Source organism: Bubalus kerabau, chromosome 21 (assembly GCF_029407905.1).
Source record: "Bubalus kerabau isolate K-KA32 ecotype Philippines breed swamp buffalo chromosome 21, PCC_UOA_SB_1v2, whole genome shotgun sequence".
NCBI classification, from domain to species: domain Eukaryota; kingdom Metazoa; phylum Chordata; class Mammalia; order Artiodactyla; family Bovidae; genus Bubalus; species Bubalus kerabau.
In genome coordinates, this window is record NC_073644.1 from 36457018 (window position 1) to 36478355 (window position 21338).

At 47.4% G+C, this 21338-nt stretch overlaps 1 protein-coding gene across 1 annotated transcript in view; it reads right to left on the reverse strand.

Moving 5' to 3' along the window:
• CABLES1 (Cdk5 and Abl enzyme substrate 1) overlaps positions 1-21338 on the reverse strand; it is a 104588-nt gene that overhangs the window by 31720 nt on the left and 51530 nt on the right. The window contains exons 3-4 of the mRNA XM_055559058.1: positions 16994-17086; positions 4321-4398 (exon numbers count right to left, since the gene is read on the reverse strand). Coding sequence (XP_055415033.1) covers positions 4321-4398; positions 16994-17086 — 171 coding nt within the window. The remainder of the gene's footprint in view (positions 1-4320; positions 4399-16993; positions 17087-21338) is intronic.

Below are 21338 nucleotides of genomic sequence, written 5' to 3' on the forward strand. Positions count from 1 at the left end.
TCCCTCTGATACATTTATCATAAAATTAACCCTGTGACTATCATTCAATCAGGTATGGTTATCTGGATGAGTCTGTACCCACACACGTCTCAGAAACTGGTTTCTGCTGGAATCACTAGTTTGGTCATCTTCTTACATAGCTCTGAATCACAAGTTAATTGGATTCATTCCTACTTCGTTTTGGTTGGATCCATACATATAATAGCTTCCCAGGTGGCTCAGTGGTAAAGAATCTGCCTGCCAATGAAGGAGACACCCGTTCGCTCCCCGGATCAGGAAGATTCCATGGTGAAGGAAATAGCAACCCACTCCAATATTCTTGCTTGGGAAACCCCATGGACAGAGGAGACTGGCAGGCTATAGGCCATGGGGTCATAAAGACTCAGACACCACGGAGCACACACAGACACACATATCATACATACAGGAATACCTACGGATGTCCACATGTTTCAGGAAGTAAGAGTATGTGGGCACCCACATCACTCCCCTTATGCACAGGGGCAATCTCCGGACTGGTCCCCAATACAACGCCTGCATCTCTCACTCACCAGCGGGCTGTTATCCAAAAGCTTTCGAGTTGGCCCTCTGGACTCAAAATGCATTATCTACTGATGCAATGTTATAAATGGCAATTAGCCCTTACAGTGCCCTTTAGGCCTGCAGCGTGACTCAACTAGCCCAACAGTACTAGCAAGAGCTACGGTTGCAGGAGCAACAGCTCAGAGGGTGAAAGATGGTGAAGACATAAGATGAAGCTGGGTTTCTCTTGTGGTTTCCTGGTTTGGGGCTGACCCTCCATAATATTTTAAAAGCGGTCGAGTTTGCATTATTTCCACCTCCCGCTCTGAATTTGCTTTTTCTTCTCAGGACTGCAGGAGCCTTTCTCCCAAGCTGTTTCTCCGTTTCACAATTTCCTCTCTCTCTAATTCTGAACTCATAGATTCCTTTAGAGCTCCCAGGTTTTCCACTCCAGCTCCCATGGTGATGGCACCTCACAGGCCAGAGGATGGGGTGTGAGCTGAGAAGCAAGAGGAGGGGCAATGGTTTTACAACGGTGGATGAGCTGTTTATCAAGTAGGATCTGCCTACTCAGGAAAGATGGGCATCTTGCTTACAATTCATTCTATAAGTGGAGGGTCGCCAAGCCAAACCACAAATCCATGCTAGAAAGAGAAGGCAATGAGTAATGTGGATAAAAAGCAACAAGACTCAGTCGGGCCTTGGCAACTGGTTGAGAGAAGAGGAGCTGGTTTAAGGCTGGGACTCTTCCCAGAAAATGGCATAATTTACAAGCTTAATCTGAGAAGAGTGTTTACAGCTATGGGAAGGTTTGATGTTTCAGTTATAGTGAAAAAGACAGGCAACATCTGTTCCTCTTCTCAGCAACCAGCTTCCAATAGCTTGTTTTGAAAGGTGGGATCTGGCAGAGCCTCTTACCACCAGCAAGAAAGATCAAAACAGAACAATCATCTTGTCATATTCCATACAAGCACATGTTCCAATGGAGGGAAAAAAAAAAGACTGGAAGGAAACAGACCAAAATACTCATGATGGCTTTGAGGTGAGGCTCAGTAATTTTCATCTTCCTTTTGTTTTTATGTACTTTCCAGATTTTTTTTTTTTTCTTTTTGAAGTGTGTTATTTGCTCAGTTCTGTCTGACTCTTTGTGACCCCATGAACTGTAGCCCGCCAGGCTCCTCTGTCCTTGGGATTCTCCAGGCAAGAATACTGGAGTGGGTAGCCATTCCCTTCTCCAGGGGATCTTCCTGACCCAGGGATCAAACCTGGATCTCCTGCATTATTGGCAGATTCTTTACTAATTTGGCTGCACTGGGGCTTAGTGACCCTGAGGCATGTGGGATCTTCCCTGACCAGACATTGAACCTGCATCCCCTGCAATGGAAGGCGAATTCTTAAAACCACTGGACCACCAGGGAAGTCCTGATTTTTAAAAATAATGATGTATCACTGAGGAAAACAAAGACCAACTCCAAGAGCAGACGAATCTCTTGGGTTTGTGTTTGTAGGCACTGGCTAACTCACCATGAAGAGGACTGGGAACTGCCGTATAGGGGCAGATCTAGAAAGAGTGATGAGGTAGCTCTGTGACCAAACACGTTCCCAAAGTTAACATTTAATGAGTATCTACTGTAGCCTGGCAGGGTACTCAATAGAGTGTTCATATGTTAATCTTCCACTAATGTTCTCAAAACTCTGAGGTTGACATTATATCTGATTTTACAGACAAGTATGCCTAGGCCCAGAAAGGCTGGTTAATTTGCTGGGATTGAGGATCCAGCCTGAGACAGCTCTCTCCCATGCACCTAATGACTCCCTGGCTTGAGGGATGGATAAAGACTATGGTTTCCCTAATGGGACCATGAGGGGCAGAGTGGACATGAGTGGGCGTCTCATCCTCACTCCCACTTTGCTGAAATAACTCTGCAGTTAGGGATTTTATTTATTGGTACTTTGTGTAAACTTGCATTGGAAGAATGGCTTCTTCAGCTAAAAAAGAAAAAGCCTGCAAACCACAGGCCTAGACAGTCTCCAAGTTCCTTCTAGCTCTAAAAGTCTATCTTGGGAGCTGAAGAGCAGTCCCTGTCACTGAGCTCACATGAGCTGGTGTTAGCTGGTGCACTGTCCACGCCAGATGACCTTTAATGAATTAGCTGGGGGATACCAGAGGAGAAATCTCAATGCCCTTATGTCCAGGAAGAATTGATGCTTTTGAACTGTGGTGTTGGAGAAGACTCTTGAGAGTCCCTTGGACAGCAAGGAGATCAAACCAGTCAATTATAAAGGAAATCAGTCCTGAATATTCCCTGGCAGGACTGATGCTCAAGCTCTAATACTTTGGTTACCTGCTTCGAGGAGCTAACTCATTGGAAAAGATCCTGATACTGGGAATGACTGAGGGCAGGAGGAGAATGGGGACAACAGAGGATGAGACTGTTGGATGGCATCATCGACTCAATGGACATGAGTCTGAGCAAATTCTGGGAGATAGTGAAAGACGGAATCCTGGCATGCTGCGGTCCATGGCGTCACAAAGAGTCGGACATGACTGAGCGACTGAACAACAACTACAACAACAAACAGTAAGATTATTATTGTTCTTAAGGCGGCACTAGTGGTAAAGGACCCGCCTGCCAATGCAGGAGACATAAGAGATGCAGGTTCTATCTTCTCTGGAGGAGGGCACAGCAAACCCATTCCAGTATTCTTGCCTGGAGAATTCCAAGGACAGAGGAGCCTGGTGGGCTACAATCCATAGGGTCACAAAGAGTTGGACATAACTGAAAGCAACTTAGCACTAATAATAGTCAGTATTCCATGAAAAAGATGCATGATGGAGATTTTGGTGTAGAGTAAGAATAAAGATCAGAGTGAGTTTAACAGGCTGGAAGTCTGACAGGTCTGTGGGAGGGGCGGGGAAGGGAAGGTCACGGTGAATGGGGAATGACCAGGCAGAGCCCATGGAAGTGGGTGGGAGAGGAGTGAATGGTCAGGGGCATAATGCCCTCGGAAGGGGCAACAGTCGGGTGTCACTGTTCCAGTGACCAGAGGGCAACACCAGATTTGGTCTGCAGAAACCAGACCTGCCATCTCACAGTGCTCCTGTCATCCTCTACAGGGACCTGTCCTGCCCTAAATAATACCAACAGCTCCCTGATGACAAATAGTGGATGCAGTGAACAGGTGAGGGGGCGAAGAAGTCAGACTCAGGGTGGGGGCTGGAGAGGAGAAACAACACAGAGTTCGGGGATGCAGAATGAGGAGGCGGGGCTTTGCCACGTCAGAGCATCACCTAGTTCTTTTTAGAGCAAAGGAGGGGCTTGTTGATCGAGAGACGCGTGCATTCCTCCATCTGAATCACACAGGTCTGTTCCGATACTGCTTTGCTTTAATATTTGCTGCAGCTCACTGGTCACTGTCCAGCCCCCAGTTCAGGGGCGAGGATGCAGGAATGCCACCCATTCGTCTGATTCCTTTCTTGACCTACCTTTCTCCAAAAGTTGACGAGGCCCTGCAGGATGGGTGGGCCCCAGATTGCTCTTGCCTTATAGTATTGCAAGAGGTTTAGAAACAGCAGGCAACGTGCTAAGACACACACACACACACACACACACACAAATAGCAACAATAAGCAAGCTTCTTGGCTGAAAAGAAAGTGAAACTTTTTTTTTCCTTTCAAATTTACAAATACTGAATTGGCAAGGCAAGCTCTTTGAAATGTAAGGCATGGCCACATCACACACAGGGTGTCAGAAGTTTTCGCCCAGAGGGCTACAAAGCAAGCATGCATATACATACCCAACTTGGGTACTGTCCCGATACGGCAGCACTGAAAATATACTACAGAAGGATCTTCTGCCACTGATAAGGACTATTCTAAAAAATAAAAATAAAAAACACAAACACAAATAAACAAACTAAATGCAAAGCGTCTTAAGTTAAAAAAAAAAAATTCTATAGCAATTCAGCATTCATGGAATTCACAGCAGTATCTGTACCCTCCCGCCACCTCCTCCGACAGATGGTACTCTGTTCTGCTTGCAAAACGGAACCTCAGGGCAGCAGAAATTTGCTGCCACTCCTCATTTCAGTGTTAACACAGTGAGACCCCGCGAGGGTCTCTAAGGAACACATGTGCATGAATCCATTTTCTGGTGGGAGGGGCTGGCTGTGGGAAGTACCGGGCAGATGGAGCTCTGAGTCCAGGGTGCCCTATGCGCGGTGAACAGTCCTGCCACATTTAAACCATCAATTTCTACTTTTCAGTGAGCGATGCAAAAGCAACGGTGCCAGAAACCGTGAGCAGGAAAGACACTCAGACGCCATTGTGATCATCAGGGCTTTTCATATGCTGGTGGCGTGTTAGCTTCTGAGACTAAATTGAGGGAACAATTACATAATCAGTCTTAGCCTCCATTCCTGCTAAAAAGATACTACTGGAAACAGTTCTACATGACGCTCTTATGCAATCAAAGGCACTTAAAAAAACATTAAAAAAAAAAACCCAAAAAACCTCCCCAGTGCTTATCTTGGCATCTGAGAATAACTTTTGCCAAAGAGGATTGCTGATGAAAAGATGAAGAAACAGTGGGGGAGATTAAAAGCCAACATTCTTCAGCATGATGGTAACACATCAGATATGGAGCTTACTGAGTTTGATTATCTTTTCCTTCAATAATTATTATCAGGGAATAAAGCAGTATGTTTGGGTATTTTGACCTTGGTTTAAAACTATGATATTCAATTGCCTACATGCCCAGAATTAAGTCAGGTTCCCTGGCATGGGGCTTCCCTGGTGGCTTCAACGGTAAAGAACCCGCCTGTAAAGCAGGAGACCCAGGTTCAATCCCTGGGTCAAGAAGATCCTCTGGAGAATGGAATGGCAACCCACTCTAGTATTCTTGTCTGGAGAATCCCACGGACAGAGGAGCTTGGTGGGTTACAGTCCACAGGGTTGCAAAGAGTCGGACATGACTGAGCGACTAACACTTTGATACTTTTCCTGGCATGGCAGGTTCCCAGGCCCTTTGTTTTCTGGCTCTTTCTGCCTCTCTGGTCTCAACACACACAGTATTTTCCCCTGCGCTTTATCACTCGTCCATGATAGAAGTGCTTGCAGTACACTCACTTTTTTTTTCATAAGGTCCCTGTTGGGGACTTCTTTTTTGGTCAAGTAGCATGCATGCAGGTGGGATCTTAGTTCCCCGACCATGGATTGAACCTGTGCCCTCTGCAGTGGAAGTACTGAGTCTTAACCACTGGACTGTCAGGGAAGTCCCACCTTCATCTTTAAAAAAAAAAATCCCTGCTGTTTCATATCTCCATCCTTTGCATGCTATTTCTTCTGACTGTTGTGTCTTACTAAGTATGCTGGGTGAACTCCTATTTAGTCTTCAGAACCCAGTTCACAAGTAACCTCCCCAGGAAGAATTTCCTCCCCTTTCACTGAGTTACTCTTTCCCTCTATGGTGCAACCTCCACTCTGTTTTTACTTCCAGGAACATCCTGATCACAAAGTGCTGCTAAACACTTGCTGCCTGCATCTTCTCCATACATGACAGCTGTTCCAGAAACAGCCTGGGCAAGGCGGTGCTTCAGAGCAGCCCCTGATACCCATCACTGGGAAGGCAGGACCAAAGCTCCAACCTCAGCCTCCAATACCAGCTCTGGCACCTTTCTGTGACCTCAGGCAGCTCACTCATTCTATAGTTTCCTCAGCCAAAACCATGGCACAAAAATCAGTAGCCATCTCATTGGAATGTTGTAAAGAGTAAATGAGTTCCCATATTGCAAAGCCTATAGAACAGGGCCAGACAAATAACACGGGCTCAATAAATACTCACTATTTTCACCAGGAGCTGCCCTCTTGGGTTCAGGTAAGTTTTCTCAACAGTCTGTGGATTCAGACCCTAAAATACACAGGCCTGCTAAAGGCGAAAGGTTGAGAAAGGACAGCTGAAGGCCGACACACGCAGCCTCACAGAGGTGAACGGGGACACAGAGGCCCGTCTCTCCTGTCTCCAGGGAAATGTTTCTCATCAGATATCACAGACTCAAATCCTAGCCTCAGCTCCGAGAACAGAGCCAAGAAAGCTTATTCAGGTAGACCAAATGCACACCTATTAAGTGTCAATTAGGTGCCTTCATGCTAAGTCGCTCAGTCATGTCTGACTCTTTGCGACCCCATGGACTGTAGCTCACCAGGCTCCTCTGTCCATGGGATTCTCCAGATGACAACACTGGAGTGGGTAGCCATTTCCTTCTCCAGGGGATCTTCCCAACCCAAGACTCAAACCCGGGTCTCCTGCATTGCAGGCAGATCCTCTACCGACTGAGCTACGAGGGAAGTCAATTAGGTATCAGATTCTAAATGCTTTAACTGATGAGGCATGAATGAGTCAGTGACAGAACCGATGTACTAGCTGGTGTGACTGGGGATTTGAACCATGCACTTTAACATGCTGGGCCTCAATGCCTTGCTCTTCTCTATGACTTACTAGAAAAATCTGCTCCTTCAGGTTTGACTGGGCACCCATGGATGCTTTTGTCAAAGATTTTCTAGGGCAGCTTTCCAGACTGGCCCTCAGGTCATCAGGAGGAGTGTGGGGTGGGGCCAGAGGGTGACCGATCACAACAGCCCTGATCACAATCGCACAGGAGGTGCAGGAGACCCAGGTGGCTCCTGCTCCCACTCTGCTCAGCCTGGGCCCCTTTCTAGATGGAAGGATAGAGATTCTCAACACACAGTGCCCCTGCCAGCGGGGCGCCCACCCAGGCAGGAGGCAAGCCCGAGTCCCTCATGATCCTTCCACATACAGAGGAAAGCATGTGTTGCACAAACTCAACAGGCTTAGTTAGTGGTCCTGGGCTTCCTTCATTACTCACTGCTCACGTGGCCTTCCTACCCACACACAGAAACCGGACATTTTTGAAAATTCATTTTTAACTGGAGGATAACTAACTGCTTTACCATGTTGTGTTGGTTTCTGCCAAACATCAGCATGAATCAGCCACATGGCCTGATGTGTCCACCTGATGCGAAGAACTGATTCATTTGAAAAGACACTGATGCTGAGAAAGACTGAAGGCGGGAGGAGAAGCGGACAACAGGGGATGATGAGATGGTTGGATGGCATCACCGACTGGATGGACATGAGTAAGCTCCGGGAGTTGGTGATGGACAGGGAAGTCTGGTGGGCTGCAGTCCATGGGTTTGCAAAGAGTCAAACACAACTGAGCGACTGAACTGAACTGATACACATGTCTCCTCTCCCTTGAACCTCCCTCCCACCTCCCACCGCATCCCAACCCTCTAGGTCATCACAAAGCACCAGGCTGAGCTCCCTGTACCATACAGCAGCTTTCCACTAGCTAGTTATTTTACACATGGTAGCTACTCTCTCAATTCATCCCATCCTCTCCTTACCCCACAGTGTCCATAGGTCTGTTCTCTATGTCTGCAGCTCTATTCCTGCCCTGCAAATAAGTCCACCAGTACCATTTTTCTAGAATTTTTGGACACTTTTAATAGAACAAGAAAATGTGCTTAGTCACTCAGTCATGCCTGACTCTTTTCGACCCCATGAACTGCAGCCCGCCAGGCTCCTCTGTCCATGGGATTCTCTAGGCAAGAATACTGGAGTGGGTTGCCATGCCCTCCTCCAGGGGATCTTCTCAAACCAAGAATCGAACCCAGTCTCCTGCAGATTCTTTACTGTCTCAACAACCAGGGAAAGCTGAACAAGAAAATCAGAGACTATAAATGTAAACCTTCTTTCCAAAGTTTCAACCGGGATGTGCCCATAGCTAAATGGTATATTAATTCAGTCGCATGCTACTGCCGTGTGATCCTCACTTCGAGATGCAGGAGAGGCTGGCAGCATGGGTCCCATTCAGAAAAAAACTGTTATTCTAATGCCCCCGTCAAGTCTAGCTCCTACAAGGTGATTGCTTCACATCAATTACAGGAGGGTTGGTCCTCCTCTGGTTGGCCATTTTTGAGCAGCTGGAGGAGAGGGCAGGAAGGAAGGAAAGAAAGAAGACAGCATCTTGGGGCACCTTCTTTCCATTCTTGGGTCCAACTACCCCTAGATGCCCACTCTTGGCAGGGACCAGAAGAAGAATCCAGAGAAGAGACCTGCACGGCACCCTGCAACAGATCTGCAACTCTTCACGCCCTGGAGAGCTGAAAGGAGCCGGCAGAGCTCCCAAGAACACATCCTACGTGTTTCCCGAAACATCTTTGGAGTCAAGGGGGGACCTGAGGTCTTCGCCAGAGCACACAAGTATCAACAAGTGGCCAGCTGTTGACAGTTTCTTGCTCTAGTGACTTCAAATGGCATGAGTCTCAAGATGGGTCCCACGTGACCAACTGCTGTGTCAAGAACCTGGAGGGCTCACGTGAATTTGCAGCTTTGCTCTTTACAAGCATCAGGGCAATGTCCATCATAACTGAGATGCTCACAAAGAAAGTTAGATTTGTTTGCCTCCTTTGAGTGCATTTGTGAAAGAATTAAATCACATGCTAGTTGTCTGGAATGATGTTAAGACAGCCAAACTCCATTTCCAATGGGCTTTGGAAATTCACCATGTTTTCCCCTCCGGCGCTACAGTTATCTTCTTTTGGGCCCAAATGTCATGCAAGAAGCCCACAGAATTTTCCATCTGTAACACGTAACACTTGGAGTCAAGATGACCAAAAAGCATTACACAAAAGATTAGGACTTCAAAAGAGGGATTAACTCCGGGGAGATGGGTCTTTAAGGAATTAAAGATCACATTTCCATACAAACATCTGCTGGAGGGGAAAAAAATAGCAAGCGGAAAAGTTCCCCAGGGCTGCAGCTCACGTGGGCAGAGTTCCCTCTGGACATACCATGTTTTCTGAGCCCTTAGGAAACACTGAGTGTGCTCAACTGCTGGAACACCGTCTGATCTTCTTTATGTAGCTCCATTTCCGGGCTTAGGAAAGTGTTTCTGGTATGAGGGAATTTACAGCTTCAGACCACAAAGCCTCCAAAGGCACGCTTCGCCCGTGAGATGCTGGAGCCCGCAGAAACAGCATGGAGATGCATGAGGGTCACCACGGCTGATCCAGGACTGTAGACCACTTTCACTGCGTCTGCTTTCAAAATATCTGACCACGCAACGTCTAACACCACCCAAGATCCTTAAGTGTTCTCTCATACGCCAAATACTGGCTTCTTGTTCTATTTCCAGCCCCCTGGGGAGTCTCTGTTGGCTGTGAGAAGTTTTGATCTCTTCCACGTGGAATATTCCATGATAGCAATGGTATTCACTTAAGGACATTAAAAACAGGCAACCAACTTTGAAAGTCTAAAGCAAAGAAAATCACATTTGCAACAGCGGAGGGTGAACACAGTGATTATATGAACACAGCCCAGGGTGCCCACCGCCCAGGGGTCCATGGTGGGCACTGGACACCATGTAGAAGCACATTCTCAAATTCTGTACTTCCTTCTCTACAGGCCAAGGAAGCAAGAGAGAACACACTTAAAAATGCTGGTGTTGTGGGTTGAACCGAGATCCCCCAAAAGACATATTCAGGTCTTAATCCCTGCGGACATGGCTTTACTTGGAATAAGGGTCTCTGCAGACGTGATCATTTGGTATGAGGTCATACTGGATTGCACTTCTTGGGTAATGCCTGTGGTAAAGAATCCACCCACCAATGTAGGAGATGCAAGAAATTCGGGTTCGAACCCTGGTTGGGAAGATCCCCTGGGGGAGGAAATGGCAACCCATTTGTGTTCTTGCCTAAGAAATCCTATGACAGAGGAGCCTGGTGGGCTACAGTCCATGGTGTTGCAGAGTCAGACACTACTGATCGACCCAGCACACACAAGGCTGAGAGGAGGAGCAGAAGGCCCAGTGGAGGAACAAAGTGTGCAGTGAAACTCCCTTCACTAACTTCCCATGCTTGACGCACCATGGTCTCCACTCCCCTCTGTAAATCACTTTAACCAACAACCACAGCATGCCCAAAGCTCAGGCTGGTAGGCTGCTCTCTAGAACACTGTGTGAACAGTGATAGCGTGAGGTCAACGTCACAACTCACTCTGCTCGGGAGCCTCACTGCACAGAAAGACCTGGCATCACACATCTGAGGAATGGCTGATCGCCACGTGCCTGAAATGAAATCCGAGGTATTTAAACTACGTAAGTTAGGACTTCCCTGGTGGTCTAGTGGTTAAGGCTCTGAGCTTCCAAGGTAGGGGATGTAGGTTTGATCCGTGATCAGGGAACTTAGATCTCACATCCTGGCGTGGCCAAAAGTGAAAACTACATATGTCATTTTGTGAGTATTTTTGCCCACTGTTTACTGACCTCTTCCCCTTAACCAAGCAGTTACTGTGAATAATTTAGCAGAGCTGGACCTGGGGCTCGGGGGGCCTGGGGCAGTTAAGATGGCGATGGTGACCGAGCAGTGGCTGGGTGAGCACCCCCAGGGCTGGGTATGCAGTGAGGAGAGGGGATGGGAGACAGGAAGTGACAAAGCCCGTGAGACTGCAGCTAGAGAGCCTAAGGGAGCGTGTGAGTTCGCCGGGGCTGCTGTAACAAGGAGCCCGTGTGCCCTGCTCCTTGGCTGTGGCTTCCACAACAGAAATCAATCATCTCGTAATTGATTTGGCCATGGAGACCAAGGCTCCCCTGAGGGCAGGATCTGTCCCAGCTTCTGGGAGCTCCTTGTCTTGGGGCAGCAGGACAGGAGCCTGCACAAGGCTGTGTGTGCACATCTGTCCCCAAGGTTCCCCCTTTTATAAGGACACCAGTCATTAGATGGTGTCCTTCCCCAAGCACAATCTCCTCTTAACTCATTACATCTGGATGACTCTATTTCCAAATAAGGTCGAATTCTGAGGTACAGAGGGCTGGGGCTCAGCATAAGAATTTGGGAGGGACATCATCCAGCCCAAGAGAATGACAGGAGGAAGACTATCTGAGTGCGGTGTCACAGAAGTCCCCTCTGGGGCCCTCTCGTCCTTGCTCTTCCAGGACATCCACGTCCTGGGTATGGTTTGGGCCTCCCACCAGCCCTAATGATGGTTTCCCTCTCAGACGGCCAGGTACCACTGGTGGAGACCAAGGTCTGGTCTCTCCAGGCTCCTAGGCCCTCATCAAGCAGTGCTGACACAGAATTACCAAGAGAAGGCCCTCTCCAATCCCTTACACTGTTTTTTTTCTGTGACTCACTTTATTTCCTGTAAATCAAACTGGTTAGAAAGAAGCAACAAGCATTCTCAGGCTGAGCACTTTACAGCAAGGTATTAATACCTTGCTCAGGAGAACCATGGTTGCTTATGTTTGAAAATCATTTTCTCAAAAGTCTCGGGAAAAGTCACAGAAAAAGCCAGCATACCTGCTGTGCTTCTTAAAGAGGTATGGACAGGGACTTCCCTGGTGGTCCACTGGTTAAGACTCTTGAGCTTCCAATACAGGGGGCACAGGTTCAATCCCTGATCAGGGAACTAAGAGCCCACATGCTTCAAGGCATGGCCAGAAAACAAAACAAAACCCTTAATTAAAGAAACAAACAAACAAGAAATGTGGATAATAAGACTGTTATAAACCCTGCATGCAGTGCTGAGGCAGTGCCAGCACCAGTTTGTCCCTGGTGGCTATGGTCTGGCTCCTCCTTCCTCCGGTGGCTCAGAGAACCAGGGAAGAAGCAGAAGAAAATCAATGGATCAGTGTGAGAGCATCTCTGGGAGACACTTTGGTGGCAGAAGAGGCTGGGCCCAGGAAGTCTCAGAGAGGTCTGGAGGTTACTAAGGGCTTCCTCAGGGCTTCCTGGTGGCTCAGACAGGAAAGAATCCACCTGCAACGCAGGAGACCTGGGTTCGATCCCTGGGTCAGGAAGATCCCCTGGAGGAGGGCATGGCAACCCACTCCAGTATTCTTGCCTGGAGAATCCCATGGACAGAGGAGCCTGGCGGGCTACAGTCCATGGGGTTGCAAAGAGTCAGACACGACTGAGCGACTAACCCTTGCTTCCACTTCCTTCAAGTCTATCCACTCGATGTCCTTTAGGTTGGAGGTTTTGCTGACAACTGGTTATAAACACAGATGATGGCACTGATAAAGATGCTTCTCTTCCAGCCTCCTGCTGCCGGGGGATGGAGGGGTCTAGTCTTTTAATAAAAAACAAAAGTTTTGGGAGGAGAAAAGCATGCTGGGGAAGAAGCAGACATTTCACGGAGTCTCACAGAAGATGCCAAGCATCTATCAAATCAGAAGGCTTTGTTTCAGGGAGAAAAGGCGAGGATGACATATTTCTGCTTTCTAGAAGGCCCGTTCAGAGCTGGTGACTAGCTGTTTTGTTTTTTGAAATGTGCTACTTCCTCCAACACATCTTTCAAACTAAACGAAGCTGACAGATCGGAACTGATGAGATGACAAACAAGGTTTTAATTTAGTTATTACCCATTTGACTAGCTCCCTCCACAATTTTCAGTGCAAAATGAGAAGTGACAACTTGACTTCAGTTACTGCACTTTTTTTTTTTAACATCTTACTTCACAAAGCAGATGAAAGGTGTTGGAATCTTTCATATTTTTGTTTTTCCTACTGAGTTTGCACTTTAGAGAGAGAACCCTCTGGCACACATCTCTGTCCACTATTTCAAATCTTTTTAAGTCTCTTTGAAAATTTCTGTCAACGGACAAGGCAGACCAGTCCACACACTGCAAAAAGTATTTCTTTGTCTGCAGAAGGCAATGATTCCCACGGCAGACCCAGGAAGGGAGCACTTCCAGTGCACGTGGCAGCCATCGACTGTGTTCAAGGCAGACATTCGAAAACCAGATGACTTCAAAAGGGTGTGAAATAATGTTTGGGGGAGGGTGATGCCCACTTGAAGCCATGGCTCTTGTCTCCCATTGCTCTCAAACATTTTGAGTCCTGAGGCTGGAAGTGCCCAGAAGAGAGGTCCTGTCCTAACAGGACCATGAGGGTCACTGGACATGAACGTGTCCTTGGCCGGTGGCTGGTCTTCAGGCTTCACGCTCACCTTCCATTCTGATGACCCAGCTCTACCTGGCCAGCAGTCAGCTTCCTGTTGGCACCCGCTTTGGCCTCATAATGTTTGTCATTTTCAAGGGTGTCTCCTCCCTGAGGGCCGAGATCTGTCTTTACTTCCAGTTAACGTCCTCATGCAGATGAGAGTGGACGCTGACTGGCTCTTCTCTACTAACCAAGTGGCAGCTCCCAGTCCCCACTGACCATCCTCAGAATGTTCAAGGGTCCCCTCCAGATGCCAGGACACGGGGCCCTGGACTCCTTTCTACCATGACATATAGTTTGCTCACACATATGTGAATAGTTGTTTTAAAGACTTCACATCATTTCTGGAGAAGGACATGCCAACCCACTCCAGAATTCTTGCCAGGAAAGTCCCATGGCCAGAGGAGCCTGGTGGGTTACAGCTCATGGGGTTGCAGTGCTGGGCACAACTGAGCATGCACGGGCTGTGCAGCACGTGGGATCTTAGTTCCCCAGCCAGGGACCGAACCCTCGTCTTTTGCACTGGAAGCGTGGAGCCTTAATCACTGGACCCTCAGGGAAGTCCCCCTTTGAGTTCTCCAGGTGTCTCGGCAAAGCCTCTTTCCTCCCAACATGGCGGGAACCTGAGTCTAGAGGCTCCAACACTGGGCTGCGAGAAGCAGTAGGTGTGGTGCTATGTGTGTGCCCTGCACGCCTGAGGGCGGGTATCAGAGACCCACCACCCGCCCCCCCCCCCCCACCCCAGCCATCTTCCCAGTCCCTCCCTCCTTAGAGCACACCCAGGCCCCCTGGTACCCAGCACCGCTGCCCTGAGCTCAGCCCTGCCCCTGGCCACCTCCAGCAGGACTGGAGGTGCTCTGCCTGCTGCCTGGCTGCGGTGGGGGCCTCTCCTTGCCCTTCTCAAAAAGCTGGATCTTCTCCTCCCACTTATCAGCTCTTGACCACAATTTCCTTCTGTCACCTCGGAAATTCTAGGCTCTTCCTGGTGTGCTCCTGAGTTCTTCCTTTCATCTAAGGACGGTCTATCCCTGCTACTGAATCAGCTGGAAGGGAGGAAGGGGTGCATCTCCAGCCCTTTCATCCTCGCTGGCACATAAAAAGCAGTTCTCACCTGTGCAGGTATGACCGGCTGTCATCGCAGCCTACAGCCAATGCTGAGGGCTCAATTTTCTGCCTGAGATTCCAGTTCTTAGATCTTCAGATGAACTAAAAGTCCTTCCTGGTTCCGTCTGAAAATTCCCCAGCGAGACTACCAGCAACTGCATGTTTTCTGGGCTATTTCTGTTGTTTCTGGGTCAAAAGTGTGCCAGGAAAGGCAGCTTCCATATATGCTAGACGCTGGTGATCCCATTAGTCCAAATCTTTTAACTACATCCCTTCACTGCTTCCCTGGTGGCTCAGACAGTAAAGAATCTGCCTGCAGTGCAGCAGACCCGGGTTCGATCCTTGGGTTGGGAAGATCTCTTGGAGAAGGGAATGGCTACCCACTCCAATATTCTTGCTTGGACAGAGGAGCCTGGCGGGCTACAGTCCACGGGGCTACAAAGAGTCAGACATGACTGAGCGACTAATACCACACTCACTGCAAACCATGCCGGGTGATCATCTGACTCTGTATCCTCGACAGCATTGAAAAGTGGGGAATACTATTAATTTGGCCCACTTTTTGGCTTTGTCATTGATTTTATTTAGGAACTCATGGTTTTATATGTTTGTTTATGGTTCAAGAGATTATGAACAAAAACACCAACATAAATAAATGATGAGTAATTTATACTAAAAATGGTACAAGTAAGGTTCAGATTCAGTTAGTAAAAGACACTACAGAAAAGAAAAACACAGTGGTTAAATGCACAAGGCACAGTAATTGTGACAGTGAAGTCAGGGGGAGAGAAAGAAACCCAGAGTGTATTTTATTTCACAGATGACTCTTGGGTTCATTTTCACTAAAAGCTTTGTACTTAAAATAGGAATGCATACTGACTTCGTAAAAATTATCTGACGGGAGAATTCAATCGCGCCATTCTGAAATTGTTGAATAGCTATAAAATTATGTTCTCTATTCAAGAGAGGTTTAAAAACTTCAAGAAAAGAAGTCTTTACACACTGTAATTGTTAGTTATTCAGGTTGTACAGTGTATTTTACACTAAATTATAGTGATGCTGGGCCTTAATCATGCCATGAGTCTAAGTTTTTAGCAATTTTCATTTGGTATAGATTAGAAAAAATTAGTGGGGCCCATATGAGCTTCTGAAAATCAGGAGGAGATTAAATGAAATGGTCTTGTGGCAGGAAGTCCACTCTGGGACGTGTCTCTAGCTACGATCTAGGTCACAGATCAGAGAGGAGGAGCCACCCCAGGGAACAGAGCTTCGGGGATCCTAAGAGGTCTTAGCGCCCTATTCTCAGCACTACCGTGAGGCTACCATTAATGGGCTTCACCATTCAATCATAATCTACGCTGGCAACAAAGATTCATGTCCACTTGTCACCAGGACAGTTTTAATACCAAGATCATATTGCAAGTTCTTTCGATTGCAAGGAGATCAAACCAGTCAATCCTAAAGGAAACCAACCCTGAATATTCATTGGAAGTGCTGATGCTGATTGAAGCTCCAATACTCTGGCCACCTGATGCAAAGAGCTGACTCATTAGAAAAGGCCCTGATGCTGGGAAAGATTGAAGGCAGGAGTAGAAGGGGATGACAGAGGATAAGATAGTTGGATGGCATCACTGACGCAATGCATCTGAGTTTGAGGAACCTCCGGGAAATGTTAAAGGACAGGGAAACCCAGCATGCTACAGTCCATGGAGTCGCAAAGAGTCAGACACGACTGAGCGACTTAACAACAACAACATATACATGTTAACCATAATTTTCATGTAACAGTGCTTTCCCGAAGAGCAACTCTTTGCTGGAGAAACACATGCTCACAGATGTCAGCTGGCCCAGGACTCTGAACTGGCGCCCGGGACGAATCTGCTGGCAAAATCAGGATCCTCCTCTCTTAATGAACATCATCAGAGAGAGAGAGCCAAACCCGACTTTAGGCCCAACATCTAGCAGGATATTTACTGACCAGAGCACAGAGCCCTGGTGAAAACAGAAAACAAAACCCAACAAAGCAGAAAAAGGAACGACAACAAACCCTCGCCAAAAAAACTCAACTGTTTTTCTGTTCAAAGTTTCCTAATAAAAATATATTTCAGTACTATTGAAAATTCAGTTTTGGTCTAAAAAACCCAAGCCTTGGGTTACCATTTTCTACAGACTTCTTTGCATGATTCTGGTGGGAGAGGGGTGGAAAGAATGGTCTGTTTGGGAAGGTTACATGAGATCATGTTCATCAGTAGGCTTCACTCCGTGGGGTCTGGCCATGCAAAGGGTCCCCGCTTCCCTCCCCTGCAGGACCAGCCCCCTCCCAAAGCTCCTGTCAGTACAGTACCTGCCATTCCTGGTATCGTGCTGCCGCATATTCTTGATAAAATGAATCTTCTTAAAGTTCTTTGGTCTGGGTGAACCTGAGAGAGTTCGACATCTGAAAAACAAAGCCATTTTAAAAACACAGTCAGTCGGTCTCGGATAGCTGAGACATCTCCACACAAAGACAGGAAGGAAAGACCAGACAAACGGTTTGAGTCACCCCAAGGATAACGAGGACCTTGTGGCTCGAAGCGAGGAAGCTTAAAAAAACAAAAAAAACAATCCAACAGACAGACAACTTCCTTGATAATACTTCCTTGATAATAATTTATATGGCTCTGAAGAGCCAGCTAATGAAAACTATTGCCCTCAATTCCAATAACATAACCTACATGGATTCCAAAGACATTATTCGTTCCCGTCATCTTAAAAAGAATCCTCCCGTATCGACGCAGGTATCAGGAACAGAAAACTGGAAATTCAACGAATTCAGAGGCAGGGAAAAACACTGGCAAATTCAGTTTAAAAACAACCCTGAATCATTTTTCTTCTATAGCAGGACTCTGGCTTGAGTCACCTGGACTCTTGCCTCAATACTCAACTTGGCTATGCTTGGAAGTCACAGCTTTACTTTGAATGAGAATCAGAGACCTGGCTAGTGGTTGTTTGTTTTTGTTTTTTTAGATAAACTTTAAATAAATATTTGTTGAACAAATTGACTTGGATTCTAATTAATTTTCCCTAGAATATATGACATGTATGTGCACTGCAGGAATAACAGAACAGAAAGGTTTTATTTGTGTATATTTTTTCAAAGTTACCTGGCAAAATTCTAAGACACATAATTGCAACAACAGCTAAGATAAAAAGCAAAATCCCAACAAATGAGAATCTGAAGTTTGGTCTTATCTTGAGAAAGGGAGCAACGTCCTCTCTAGTTGGGTTTTTGCTGCCAAAATTTTTTGTTTACTTAAACCTTTCTGACCATAGACCCCGAGGGCTGGTTTCTGGGATCACATCAGTTGTGGGTCCCAAGAAGTGGTGCCCAGGTTCCCAAAGCCACACTGAGTGTCTGAGCTGGGCTGTCACCTGAGTTCAGTCAGTTCTGAACTTAGAGGCTTCAGGTAAGAAAATAGTAAGGCGACCCAAGGAGGAGGTAAACCTGAGGGCAGTGGGGTGTTGGGGCCCTTGGGGGGGCAAAGGATTAAGGAATGTTCAGAGTCACACACCTGCCCCTCAGCTCTGATCTTTACTCTCCCCCAGAGGCCTGAAAGGGGCTTCTCAAGTGGTACTAATGGTAAAGAATCCACCTGTCAATATAGGAGACATTAAGAGACATGGGTTCAATCCCCGGGTTGGGAAGATCCCCTGGAGAAGGGAATGGCTACCCTGGTATGGAGCCTGGTGGGCTACAGCCCAGGGGGTTGCAAAGAGTCAGATACGACAGAAGCGACATAGCACGCACTTACGCAGGGGCCTGAAGGGAAATTAGGGGACAGCCCCGGTCTAGACTTCAGGGTGTACATTCCCCTGAAACCCCCTTACCTGCCCTCCAGGAAGGGCCAGTCTTCCTAGAAGCCGCTTCCTAGGGAGCACTGAAAATTATTTTTTTCCCATAGAAACAGCACCTTAAAATAGAATTTATCTTGAAAAAAAAAATACAGTGAAGTGAATGAGTGGTCAAAGCAATGACATGGTAGCCGTATCTGGTGACTTTCATCAGGAAAGGGGGGTTCCCTGGGCATTGGGTCTACAGGCAGGAAGATCCCCTGCCAGTCATGTCCACTTCACCAGAGTGAAGTGTCCACAGCTCATGGCCACAGCCCGAGTGGCCCTGCCAGCATCCACTCCAGCTCACTACCAACCCTAGTGATCTATCACTAGTAATACCCCCTGGAGCTCTTGAGACAATTACACTTGAAGGTTTCTATAAGAGCTTCATACACTGTCACGTGATACGTTCAAATACACATGTTCATGTCCATACATATGTGTGTGTGTTAGTCGCTCAGCTGTGTCTGACTCTTTGGAAGCCCCCATGAACTGTAGCCCACCAGGCTCCTCTGTCCATGGAATTCTCCAGGCAAGAATACTGGAGTGGGTAGCCATTCCCTTCTCTAGAGGATCTTCCCGACCCAGGGCTCGAACCTGGGTCTCTGGCATTGAAGGTGAACTCCTTACCCTCTGAGCAATCAGGGAAACCCACTCTTTGGGACCCCATGGGCTGTAGCCTGTCAGGCTCCTCTGTTTCTCCAGGCAAGAATACTGGAGTGGGTAACCATTCCCTTCTCCAGGGGATCTTCCGGACCCAGGGATCAAACCCAGGTCTCCTGCATTGCAGGTGGATTCTTTACTGTCTGAGCCACCAGGGAAGGCCCATTATGTACACACAGGTAAATATTCATATACACATTTCAAGTGTTGTGATTATTATTAAAACTTTTAACTACCAAGGGTGCATAGTTTCTTACTATTTGCCTCCTATATTCTTAAAACTGTAGTCCTGGGTCTTCCCTGATGGTATAGTGATTAAGGCTCTGAGTTTCCAATGCATGGGGTGTGGGGGATCTGATCCCCAGTTGGGGAACTAAGATCCCACTTGCTGTGCGATGTGGCCAAAAAAGTATTTTAAAAAAAAAAACCTGCAGCCTTTATTAAGGGTCCTGATTTCTTGGTTTTTAAATAGATTCTTTTAAAGACAGGCAGTGCCCCACCTGAGGGCATTCTATAGATGCTTCCTGTGGACCTCAGGAAGGGTTTGAATCAGAAAAGACACTCACTGGTCCCACTCCCCACTCTGAGCTTCCAAACCCAGATCCAGCCTTCCTGGGGTCCAAGGAGCTACAGCCTCACTCTGCCTTCTCGAGGCCACACTTGGGAGCAGACCTAGCACCTTGAAGGGTCTCAGTTCTACCCCCAGAATGACTGTTAGAGTCTGCAGGCCACTCAAGGTCCCCCACTGTCTCTCTCACACATGGCAGACAGTTCTAGAAATAGGTAGTCACTGGAGAGAGGAGGATCCTTGAAGGCATAAATGCGTGCTTCCACTGGTTTCTGGACAGGCGTTCAGGAGCATCCTTACACACTTATCCTGTGCCCCTGCCCCCTCCTCCACTGCCCCTAACCAGATGCAGAGTTTCTAGGCTCCCAAGTCTAGATGAGGGCAGTAGGCTAAAAGCTGAACTGTGACAACACCCTCCTATGACCTTGAGCTGCTCCCAGTCTCCATGCCTGCAGAAAGAGGTGCTGTTACCCTCGGATTTAGACACAAAATCTTTCAGTCTTCAGCTGGAACCAGAAGTTGGCAAAAGGGCACTGGTGTGTGTTGGCACTGGTAATTACTGAATGGTACAGCAGACGGCACCCCTCAACCCAGACAGGCTGGAGACCAGGGCCGGTGGTGATGGCTGCCACACCTGCGGTAGCCAAACAGAGGTTTATCTGGACACCTAACAGACAGCCTAGGGTCTTATTTCTGGGAGACCAGGTAACCACCAGACAATGTGGAAAATCCCAATCTAAAGGCTCTCACGGTTAATGCTCAAGTCTTGGAGTTCAAGGTGGATACAAGAAACTAACTTGTGATGTGCAAGAGAAAAGCAAAACTTTTAAAAAGATAATTGAGTGCCAAGTTGCTTCAGTCGTGTCCAACTCTTTGTGACCCTATGGACTGTAGCCCACTAGGCTCCTCTGTCCATGTGATTCTCCAGGCAAGAATACTGGAGTGGGTTGCCATTTCCTACTCCAGGGGATCTTCCCAACACAGGGATAGAAACTGTGTCTCTTACGTCTCTGTATTGGCAGGTGGGTTCTTTACCATTAGCTCCATCTGGGAAAGGCCCAAAAAGATAACTGAAGAGGTGCTTTATTTCTATATTAGCATACAATTCTAACTGCAGAGGGACTTCCCTGGTGGCTCAGTGGTAAAGAATCTGCCTGCCAATGCAGGAGATGTGGGTTAGATCCCTGGGTCAGGAAAATCCCCCTGGAGAAGAAAATGGCAACCTGCTCCAGGATTCTTGCCTGGGAAATTCCGTGGACACGTCGAAGGAGCCTGACCTACTGTAGTCCATGGGATCAAAGAGCTGGACACGACTGAGTGACTACACAACAACAATGCTAATGATGTAGCCCTTGGAATTGCAAGCTGTTTGTTGCCTTGTGTGTGTGTGTTTTTAAAGCGTTCAGCTATCACCACCCCCGACCTAAGAAACACTTTAAGAGAACTGTGGCATTGGCAACAATTGCCAAGGAAACCGGAAGACTGAGCACTCAGGTTAAAGCAGGTTAAGCAAGGAAGAAACTAATTTCAAAGCTGCCTGCATTAATGTGTAAATACCCATTTAAAACCATACATTATAAGTGAC